At 41.6% G+C, this 12,243-nt stretch overlaps 1 protein-coding gene across 2 annotated transcripts in view; it reads left to right on the forward strand.

The window, feature by feature from the left end:
* The window catches only part of stk17a (serine/threonine kinase 17a), a 32,933-nt gene extending 29,990 nt beyond the window's left edge, over nucleotides 1–2,943 (forward strand). For both annotated transcript variants that reach the window (XM_040047053.1, XM_040047052.1), the window contains one exon: nucleotides 984–2,943. In XM_040047053.1, the coding sequence (XP_039902987.1) occupies nucleotides 984–1,356 (373 nt within the window). In that variant the 3' untranslated portion in view covers nucleotides 1,357–2,943. The remainder of the gene's footprint in view (nucleotides 1–983) is intronic.
* Nucleotides 2,944–12,243: the final 9,300 nt, after the last annotated feature.

The raw sequence follows: 12,243 nt of genomic DNA on the forward strand, positions 1-12,243 counted from the left end.
AGCAGCATTTTTTATAACATTTGACCTGCTATGACCAGTTTAAGATAAATGGCTGACTGCCGCTGAAACAGAGTATGACATGTCTTGATGCATGCTCAATCATCCAGGTAAGTAAATCTCCAAAAGTTGATTCTGTTCATCTGGACGTAGCGTTTGTTGGAGAAACGCTTCGTCACTCATCCAAGTGACTTCTTCAGTCTCAGCTGACTGCAGGTTTCCCCAATCTTATAAACAGTACATTTGCATAATGACTGAAACCAGCCCACTGAAGGAACAATGGGCTGGGAGGTCAGTTCCTTCATCTTAATTATGCAAATTCTCATGACCATTGATCAAAACCCACTGATCAATGGCCATGAGTACCATTCACAGAGAGTTGGGGAATGGCTGCAATCACAGCATTGTAAGATGGTGACAGATGTACCCTTAGGCCCCCTCCTCGAGTCAGAGATGGTCTTTCCCTTTTCACGTAAATGGCCTCCTTGACTCCGCGCTCAAACCAGCGTTCCTCCCTGTCCAGGATGTTACATCCTCATCCTTGAAAGAGGCCTGTAGGTGTAAATAGACTGCAGAGTCCTGACCTGACGAGGTGGCTCTTCTGTGTTGTGCCATCCGCTTCACCAGAGGTTGTTTGGTTTCCCTGATGTATAAATCCTGGCAATCCTCCTGGCACTTAACAGCGTAAACAACAATACTCTGTTTGTGTCGAGGGACCCGATCTTTAGGGGTGGACCTTTTTTTTTTTTTTTTTTTTTTTTTTTTTTTCTTTTTTCTTTTTTTTTTTCTTTTTTCTTTTCAGTCATTATGCAAATGTCCTGTTTATAAGATTGGGGAAACCTGCAGTCAGCTGAGACTGAAGAAGTCACCTGGATGAGTGACGAAACATTTCTCCCACAAAACGCTACGTCCAGATGAACAGAATCAACTTTTGGAGAGTATGACATGGATAACTGTTTCACGTGTGGGTCTGTGTTTGTATCCAGGGAACGGGCCACAGCCGAGCACTGTCTCACACATCCGTGGCTTCAGCCCACTGAGCCTCAGGACAACCAGACAGTGGAGGAGATCATCTCTGTGGAGGAAGAGCCCAGCTCCACCAGCAGCTCCACCAGCAGCCCCGAACCTCCCACAAGTACAAGCTCAGCTGAGGAAGAGGATGCAGGGGAAGTTCATGGCCCGCTGACAGAGGAGCTGATAGTCATGGCAGCCTACACCCTGGGTCAGTGCCGTCAGTCCTCCGCCTCCAGCGTGGAGGAGGCGGCCCTGACTGCTGAGCAGAAAGCCATTTCCAAACGCTTCAAGTTCGAGGAGCCCTTCAGTGCTCTGCAGGAAGTCCCTGGAGAGTTCATCTACTGACCCATTACACGCACCAGCAATCTCACCGAGGACAACTTAGTGCTGTCACATTACCACACAAACCCTCTTAAATATATACTGTAAGTATATAATCAGATACTGTTGCACAGTCAGTCTCTTATTTCAACTGTTGGAACTTTTTAAGAACCTGCAAAGCCAACTTCACTTTACCCTCCTCCTCCTCAACACCTCCTAAAGTAACTACTGTAGCTTGATGTTGCATTTTATTTGGTTTGCTGTTGTAATGACTGACAGAGTGTAGCGGCAGCATGACACACTGTTTGCTCCCATTTGATACCAAAAGAGAGACCTCCGCCTCAGTGTGTTTGAGCAGAATTCACATTCTGGGAATAGGAGCTGTAAAAGCTGTCAAAGACCAGCACAGATACGTACACGCAGACCTGTACACAAACGTTTCCAGCACTGATTGAAACTGAAAGTTCATTTTTGGCTTAAGATGACAGAACACCGATTGCCACGCCTGTTTTGTAGTTCTGGATCACAAACAGTGGGCATAAACACGAGAGACTGTCATATGAGAAAAAGCTACAGAACAGCTTTTTTATTGTTATTTAGTTAAATGCAATTTAAAGAACTGCTTGCATAATAAAGGAAAGATATAAAATGCTGGTGCTATGCTTCTAAATTATTTCTAAATGCAGCCATTATTGTTCCTGCTCTCTTATTAATATGACTAATAAAAGTCCTTGTACGCTTGCAGCTGGCTCTCTAGAAGTAATGCAGTGTAGTTTATATATCTGGATTCAAACAGAGTTTCCGTGTGAGGCATCAGACAAGAAGCATCTGAAGACACGTGCAGTGTGCAAGTGCTGTGGTCCTTCCTCTTAGGCCCCCTGTGAGCCAATGGGGTTTGAGTATGAGTGCCACTGTATGACTCTGCAAGCTTTATTTATTTCACCTTAGCACTCAGATAAAGATTACTCAAACATATGATCTCTGGTTTCTATTTCCGCTCATTTTATTAATATTTAAGATTTTTAATTTGATGCCAGCAAAATATTTCAGAAAAGTTGGAGCACGCACAGTGACTGACAGGAAATGTGTTGCACCCTCAGAGCAGCCTGGACTCATGACCTCAGCAGGAGGGTGGTGGCTAAATAAAGCACACACATAAGCGATGTGCAGTTGCCAACGATCAAATCTCTGTTGGCATGTTTGCATTTCACTGAGCCTCCTGTGTGTATTTGTATTTAGTGCCATGCGCAGAGAACGATGGCCTCACTTCTTGCTGTTTTTCATGGTTATTATTGTCAGCAGTAGTAGTATTTCTGTATAATGTTACAAATATTACTGAGATTTTTTTTCAAAAATTTGTGTTAGTGTAAAACAATATGATTTAAAGACCCACGTCACATAGAAAACCTTCCTTTTAGAAAACAGACTGGTCTCCTCAGGGTTCAGTCCTTCCTGATGTGGACACGGATCATTTCCAGCTTGGACATGGAAGCGATGAACTCTCCAGGCTTCAATTGGGTCTGTCCTGTAAATGTAATGTCTGTGAAATTATAAGCTAAACAGATTTGTACATGAATGTGCTGTGCTGTAAATAAACACTACAAAACTGCTGAAAGTTGTCTTGTTTACTGATTAAACCAATAAGTGTTCTGTGGAGAGTGCTCTGTAGTTTTTGCACTGTATTTTAAAAGCTTGTGGAAATGCAAAGATCCAGATAAAATGCTCTGTACTCCAAATTCAGTTTTATTTACACAGCACCAAATCACAACAACAATCGCCTCAAAGCGCTTCATATTGTAAGGTAGACCCTACAATAATACATACAGGGAAAAACCCAACAATCTCATGAGCCAATATGAGCAAGCACTTTGGCGACAGTGGGAAGGAAAAACTCCCTTTTAACAGGAAGAAACCTCCAGCAGAACCAGGCTCAGGGAGGGGCGGGGCCATCTGCTGCGACCTGTTGGGGTGAGAGAAGGAAGACAGGACAAAAGACATGCTGTGGAAGAGAGACAGAGATTAATAACAAGTATGATTCAGCACAGACAGGTGAGTGAACAAGAAATACTCAGTGCATCATGGGAATGCATTGAGTCAGAAGATAATCCAGCCAATCAGAGCATAGACTGTACTGCATATACAAGACAAAAGAGACAGCATTATACTCGCCCAGTTAGAAGTGGGTGTGTGGCCCACAGCTGTAGCTGTGACTGTCACGGGTCCACTTTCTATTGGCCAGATGTTTATTGTTTTGTGACACTGGAGCAAATGTCTGATTGGCAGCGGCTTTGTTTTTCAGCATAATGATCCCAAATAGTAAAAGCAGTAAAAGCATACTTGGATTAAAACGCACACACAATGAAAGACAGCGAGCCATGGAGAGGCCTCCCCACAGCCCAGAACTCAACACTGTTGAAGCAGGGTGCTATTTGTCAGCAAAAACAGAAGTAAGCATGTGTGTCATGAATTATGTGCAGTAATGTTCAAATGTGTATAAACTGTTGAATGACTGTAGCCGTTTGCAAACAATCCTACTTCTCCCATCATCTTGATGCAGAATTCTCATTTTCATGTCTTGAGCTGGAGCATTTCCCCCAACGGCCACAAGATGGAAGCAGAAGTCTCTATTTGACATGGTCCATATATTGTGGCAGGTAAGATTAAAAACGTATTTTTACCTGTAATGATAATCTCATTTTAATTGTATATATTTTTCTATTACTGCCAAATTTCATGAGCATGGGTTTTGTTTATAGTGGAATTGTCTTTATTTAAATGTGAAAATTCAAGGACAGTTCCACATAAACTAAAATACTAAAAATGCAAGCGTCACTTGCATTCCCCCTTAAATCTTTTTTTGTCTACTTCCTTTAGGGATCTAAATCATCTGCCGCCATCTCAGCCTATCCCCAGCATCCTCCTCTGTCACACCAACCCTCTGCGTGTCTTCCTCACTGCATTCATGAATCTTTTACATTCATGGTGTTCCTCTTTTGCTCCTGCCTGGCAGCTCCATACTCATCTCCACCGTTCCTCATCTGCACATGTCCAAACCATCTCAGCCTTGCCTGCTCTGACACACTCCGACATATTTCTGATCTATTTGTTTCTAATCCCGTCCATCCCGGACACTCCCAGTAAAAATCTTTATACCTGCAGCTCAGCCTCACGTGTCACGTCATAGCAGGTGTCACTATCATCGCATAACCCTTTCTTTCACTCTTTCTGCCATCCTTTTGTCACATATCACCCCCCATCTCCACCCACTCCACCCTGAACTCTGCATAACATCCATCCTTCTTCAGCTTCCACATGTTCAGAGTTAATGTATAAATGTTGGTTTTATAGTGTCACCAGTTCAGCAGCTCTATATGGTGTCAGGCACGGAGCCGCTAATTAAAGATGACACCAATTACCCTGCATCTCTCTCTCACTCACTCACACACACACACACACACACACACACTGCTGTTATTGTGTATATGCTGCTGTTATTGTGTATATATTTATTTATATTTCTTTTACATTCTTATATAGTTCTATAGTTCTATATTGTGTATTTTGTTGTACAGTTATTTTATTTTCAACTTTAATTTATATATTTTATCTTATTCTCCCAGTTAAATTTACCCTTCATTCTAATTTGTGTTGTACAGTTATTTCATTTTTAACCTTAATTTATATTTTATTCCTTCCCAGTTAAATTTACCCTTTTTAATTTTTCATATTTATTTCCTATCTTATTCATAGCCTTTTCCTTTTTTGTTTTCTTTAGGTCACGAGCAGTTGTCCAAGCATTTCACTACATATCGTACTGTGTATGACTGTGTACGTGACAAATAAAATTTGAATTTGAATTTGAATTTGAGTGTGTTCTCAGCTGGTCCCAGTGTTAGCAGGATGATGCTAAGCTCTAGTCAGCTTCTGTCTCCTTACAACGCTGCTGTTCGTTAGTAAATAGTGAATGGACCAGTACTTAAATAGCACTTTTCTACTCTAACTGAGCACTCAAAGCACTTTTTGCTATAATCCTCATCCACCCAGTTCTACACAAATGTGCTTTTCCCCCCCACCTAAGCACCTTGTTTAACACTCCCAGACAAACATGCACCAGCAGATGCATCAGGGCAACACAGAGTTCTCCATCTTATCCGGTAACACTTTGACATGCATGGTGGAGAAGCTGGGGATCTAACATTCAATCTGTCTGATTAGTAGATGATCCACTCTACTGACTGAGCTATAGCCACCCACAACGATACTGCATGGATCTTTAATGTAACACTGATTATTTTGTTGCATGCGTTTGACTTAATGTTTGATTACAGTAGAGTTTCTCTCTACGAGTTGTTTTCTTTTCTTCATTTACATAAAGCACTGAGTGATTTCTATTTGATAACTGCATCCAGCAGGCTTCTCCATTTTCACTCCTGCTGACAACTCTGGTAGAGAAAATCGGGACATGGTCTCATAGTGTGTGTTTCAGACTTTTAAGGACATCCATGGAAGCTTATGGCACTACCCTACATGTTGAAAAACATGCTAAAGGGACAGGCTTAGTTAGCAAGCGCACACACGTGAAGATGTGCAATTTACAGACAAATGCATTTGCCACAAGCTAGTGCGCTCCTAGTGCCAGACTTAAGCCCAGATGAATGAGGAGGCTTGCATTAGAAAGAGCATAAAATCTTTGCCAAACCAAATATGTAGATCATCAAAAGTGAGATTTCCACACTGGGTTGTTCAAAGCCTGGGTTAACAATAATGGCAACTATGCTGTTGTTGTGCAGAAACAAAGGAAAAGTTCAGTATTTGCTACTTAGTGCTGAGTAAGAGACTAATAATGTATTAGAACTTCACTCAAGTCTGTAGCTCAGAGCAGGTAATATTATTTATAAGATAATTCCAGGAGAAATGCTGCAAAAGGCACCAGATTCCTGAATCTCTTCCAACGCCTGCTCACAGTCTCCATGCCTGCAGCATCAGGTCAGCATTGCAGGAAAACTGATGGTGAACACACAAATGCATGTTTCTGTGGCAGATCATCTGTGGTTCTAAACGGTTTGTAAATCTTCCTCAAAAGTGTCACAGACCTTGTAAAAGTGCAGTAAAGGCCAGATGAAAAGGCTCGAATCTCTGGACACTATAAATGTGTCCTTTAGATGTCATTCTAAATTGAAAAGCAGCTAATAACTACAGTTATCAAATAAAAAGAGAACATAATGCTGCTAGATGTGCCAAGATAATGTCTTGTACTGGAAATCTTGCATGGCAAAAAAAACCCCTCAATTGCTAAATGTCTTTGATGTTACTGGATATTGGTGTTCTTTCTTATTGTTATATTTCTGTTCTGTTGCTATGTATAAAAATGCTGTGCTAAATGCATTAGTACACAGAAATCATTCAGACATCTACCCAAAGCTTTAAAGGCTCTTAACATGTGATAAACCATGGAACCTGTCTGTCCAATCATTTGATTGTCTTGGACATAGGATATAAAACATAATAAGTTAAAGAAAAAGAAAAAAAAAAGGTAGTTAAAAATTCACTACTTGAGTAATTTGCACTGGACCTGCAAGAAAAACAAAGATTTGTGTGACATCAATCCTCACCTTTGAAGAGAGGGGCTGCAAATAAGTACAATTTTAAAAAAAAGTTCTTTTTCTTTTGCTTACAAGGGACACTTTTATCAAACATAAGTCTCTCTGATAAGGCACGTAAAGTATCAAGCATCTAAATAAAGGTAGTAAAAAGACAGTCGGGCTGTTATCAGCAGTTATTTATATTTCTCCTGACAGCAAAAAGTTACATTCCCCAAGACCGAAGCACATAAATCAAATAACAACGTGAAGGTTGTGACAAAGAGCCCAAATAATCTCAAGTGACAAAATCATCTTCAAGAGTGCAATCATCCGTAAACTCTCGACTGCTGCAACTGCCTGTCACGCCAGACTCATAAATCACTGTCACAGCCAAATGGAGATTATGTAGATATATGTTTACTTTAGTATCACATAAATGCAGCGCTGTCTGTGTTTCATTTTATGCTTTTCTTTCCTTTCTCTCCCTCATTAGACTTATACATTACCATTAATTCTTTCTCTGCAGATCTCTGCTGTCTGAGCTGAATCTCATAATTCATTGTCTCTCGCTCTCTCTATCCTCCTCTATTTCCTCCTCTTTCTGTTTTGCATTTGTGCTCCTGTGGGATCCCTTATGGGGTTAACTATAACACTGGAGTGTTTACATCCTCTGAGTCCCAATAATTACTGCATCACGGTGCAGTCATGTAATGGAAATGCCGGAAATGAAAGACAGGAGCAGATAAATCCGTGAGGAGATATCTCTGTCTGTCTCTGATTGTTTTGGCCCCAGAACTGTTTTTCCTATTAGCACTACAACCCATTCAACCCATATCAGAGGCTAACAAGGCAGGGTTTCATCTTATCCAGGTAACTTTGAGGTTAGCCTTGGGTTTTCTGCATTACAAAAGTGTTTCACTTCTTAATCAGGAATCTAACCTGCTCCAGAACACATTCAATTCACAGATTACAGATGGACAGGTATGAAATCACCACCTGCTGTCCAGTCAATTCTCCAACTGGAAGGCTCCCTGTAGAGGTCTTCAGTTCCTGGAAGTCCTGGAAGAAATAAATATAGATGCTTAGACACAACTTTATTCCTTGATTTTTTTTTTCTTTTAGGCAGAAGAAGATTCTGCAGTTGAGAGAATGAAGACTAAAACTGTCGGCAGCAGGTTGTGCTCCAAGTTTCTGTTTAAAATCAGCTGGAAGCTCCTGTGAATAAATCCATCTTCCTTTACTCAGGAGCTCAGACACCCCTAAGAACTTTTACCACTGGAACATCGGTATTACTGGATCAGTATTCACCTCAGCTCCACTGCACACCAGACCCAGCTTGTCAACCTTTCCTGCAGCCTCCCAGCTTGTCTCAAAGTCTTGGTCCAGACGTTGAACCTGTGTTAAGATGTGAGTCACGTGTGCAGTGACTTCTAAGTTGCCAAGAGCGATACAATGAAAAGAGTTTTGCAGACTAATAGGTTGCCAACGTGGAGCAGTGTTCACCCTCTTTGGCCTATCAGAGTGCCTCCAGTATGAAACATGGTGTCAAAGCTTAGAAATACAGACCAACAGCAAAGGACAGAAACAAGTGCAGTCAAAATCAGAAATGACAGCTCAAGCCACCAACACATTCAGTTACTATTACTATTAAATCCCTAGGCCGCTAAGCTTAATCAGTCAGTCAGCAAGAAAAGAACATCCAAGACCTTCTACCCTGTTGCAACAAAGATGGCCACTGCCTCAGTCAATGCACCAGCTTAAGGTATTCAATAGGGATCAGATTGCCGAGTCACCAGGCAACCCAGTGCAGACTGAAGAAGCCATGCAGTATCTGCAAGGTCCATCACCTTCACATCTTACATGAGGAAAACTCATACAAATTCTAAAGGTCTGTAGAACATATCTGGACAAGCCCACAAATTACAAACGAGTCCTCCTTAAGATACTCAGAGTCTTGCTCCACAACTAAAGTACACATCTATCAGCATGATGAGCTTACCATGCTCCTCTCCAATGCTACACTGACACTTGGTATCTAAGGTGCAGAAAACAGCTTGGCCTTAAGCATGAGCCACCAAGATGTCCAAACTATTAGCAGCCCGTCTCTATCGTTCCAGATATCTCCTGCAGCCAAGTCTCATAAGACCTTCCAGACACTGCAGCTTTCACAGCTAAATTCCTTGGCCTGAATGACCATTCCTATCCTGCTGCCATTCTGACAAAATATAAGCACCTCAAAGATCTTCCCTTGCAGTCCTTGGAACATTTCCATCCTTTGTTGGTGCTGATCAAAGCCATGTTATAAAACCTATTGCACCAGTAATTCTTGAGCCACCAGCATGTCCGGCTGCCATGAAGATTCACATTGGATGGACCAACTCGGCTTGTCCATAACAGTGCCTGGCAGAGCTAGAACTGAAACAAATTGTGGAAAAATTATGGCAGCCTGATTTTTTACCTCCCTTATGTACTGTGAGAACAAGTAACCAGAACCAGAGAGGATCAAGAAGCCATCAACCTTCTGGAGGCCAAGACGAGCAGGATAGAGGTCACTATTATCCTTCGCTACACCAGTACTGCACAAGGAGGGCTTTTTCTGCTTCCAGGCCCCTAAAGAATCTGTGCCTTGGAAACATGGAAACACATGTTGCAAAGTATCCCGATAACTCAAAAGCCTGTTTTATTTGTTGTTATCTATCTTCCACCTGGTACTATTTCAGAGTTTCTATCAGATTTCTCAGACTTTTATGTGATTTTGTGCTGAGATCAGGAAAAAGAATTATTGTTTGTGATTTTAACATCCATAGACACTGAAAATGACAGCCTCAACATTTACCAGCTACCTGAATTACTTGACTCCCTGGTATATCTCTAAAACGTGCAGTTTAAAGCAGATAAGTCACAAGCTGGAGAGGACATGGCGTCTCACAAATCTAGTAGAGCTGCATTTAATGTTTTTTACTGGAATAGTTTGTTGCTCTATAATAAAAAGCCCTCCATAAATCTGGTATATCTAACCATTAATCAGTGACTGAAAAAAATAAGAACAACCCTAGGTTTCTTTTATGCTCCTCTTGTTGCACCACGGGAACAGTGAAAGAGGTTTATCCTGTGGCTAGAGTAGCTCCTGGTGAAACATGGTGTGTATTAGGCGGTGGGTTTTGATAATCGATTTATCGATTAAAATCGATTCTGGCTTGGATAATGTGATATCAATTCATTAAAACCCTGAATCGATTTTTTTATATAAATTTATTTTGCCCGAAATGCCAGAATCTCAGGTGAAACCTCACAAAATTTCAACAACCACCACACAGCTAAAACAGTGAATGAGAGCAGGAGTACGGATTCTGCACAAAGAGGTAAACACAAAGCGCCGACCCGCCGAGGCATCAGAATCAGTGAGATGTGCCTTTCTCACCCGACGACACGGACATGGTCGGGGCTGAAAGCCGACAGCTGCTGATTCTGATGTTTCGGCGGTCTGAGCTTTGTGTTCACGCCCTTTTTGCGCTGATTCTAAAGCTGTTAGTTTCATCTCTCTCCAAACAATATTGACCGAACAGCAGCAAAAGAAGATCCAAACTATGCCTCACATAAACATCGTCATGGATTCACTCTGACTTTTGCTGTTTTGCTTTCAACACGATAAAATCACATGTCATGCACAGCTCTCTCTCTCTCCCCCTCTCCTTCTCTGTACTTCAAGAACAGTTTCCTGTCTAAAAATCTGTTTTCTGCATTATTCGCTTGCTTGTTACGCACAAGTTTACCGTTGTTTACAGGCTGTCGGCCGCTGTTTTTTCCTTTTACTTACTTCCGAAAAGAAAACCTAATTTCTGCTGTTCAGTGGGCTTCTGAACAAATTGAAACTTTTTAATTCAATTCAATTCAATTTTATTTATATAGCGCCAAATCACAACAAAAGTCGCCTCAAGGCGCTTCATAGATACAGAGAAGAACCCAACAATCATATGACCCCCTATGAGCAAGCACTTTGGTGACAGTGGGAAGGAAAAACTCCCTTTTAACAGGAAGAAACCTCCGGCAGAACCAGGCTCAGGGAGGGGCGGGGCCATCTGCTGCGACCTGTTGGGGTGAGAGAAGGAAGACAGGATAAAGACATGCTGTGGAAGAGAGACAGAGGTTAATAACAGATATGATTCAATGCAGAGAGGTCTGTTAATACATAGTGAGTGAGAAAGGTGACTGGAAAGGAAAAATTATGCAAAATGCAAAATGCTCAGCCCTGTCTCTAATAAAACCGCTGTAACGTCAGAGGCAATGTTCATATGTTGATTAATGGTTTTCTTTCGTTTTTGATCTACTGCAGAATATTTTTATAAAATCCCAGAACAGGAAAATCACCTTCATGTTTTTCTGTTTTATCTTCAGCTACTTTGACACAAAGGCATCTGCTGTGATGCTCACACCTTTGATAAAGTCTTGCGAGTGTCAGCTTTCTTTTTATAGATACACGAAAATGTAAATGTACTGATCTGAATTAGAATATTTCTGACTGTCTGAGGCAAAATTTCCCAGATACAAATCGAATTGAATCGCATTGTGGATCGAATGGTTCCGGACCTTGTGAATCGGAATCGAATCGATTCTAGAAATCAGTGACGACACCCAGCCCTAGTGTGTATATCTCAAAAGATGACAATGTTGGAAGGCTACAGCCAGAAGAAAGAGATTCAAGGCTGGACCAGGCAGTAACAACCAGTGTTGGGGAGTAACGGAATACATGTACCACTGTTACATATTTAAAATACAAAATATGAGTAACTGTATCCTGTTACAGTTACCGTTTAAAAAGGTGGTATTTAGAATACAGTTACTTTGTTGAAATAAATGGATTACATGGCGGTATTTTCCTGTTTCATATTGTCGCGGGTCAGGACTGTTTGGGTTATGTTTGATCTGTTCTGTTGCAGCGTTACGGTTGCCATGGTTACAGGGTGACGCTCTCTCTGCCACTGTGTGTTTCCTGGGTGAGAGAGCGCCTTTTTGTTGTTGTGCTAAGCTAATAGGCAGAATGCTACAGGCATCTCCCTAAAGAATGTAGCCTGATGGGCAGTGTAGTCCGTACTGCAGGGAGAATGGACCCGTTATGTGTCTGTGAGCGAGGAGGGAGAAAAAGGGGAGTGAAAAAGTAGAGTTATCATCGAGCAGAAACGGGAGCTGGAAGCATGTAAATATAATAATAACCACTGCAGCCAAGAAGAGTGCCTGACGAGCCCAGTTGTAAGTAAGCTATTAAGACTCGACTGTACGCTGTGTTCGTGTTTTCCTCCGAAACAATAAGTTCAGTTGGAGCAGCCTTTCA

The sequence above is a fragment of the Simochromis diagramma genome, unplaced genomic scaffold (assembly GCF_900408965.1).
Source record: "Simochromis diagramma unplaced genomic scaffold, fSimDia1.1 OVJJ01000715.1, whole genome shotgun sequence".
Classification (NCBI taxonomy): domain Eukaryota; kingdom Metazoa; phylum Chordata; class Actinopteri; order Cichliformes; family Cichlidae; genus Simochromis; species Simochromis diagramma.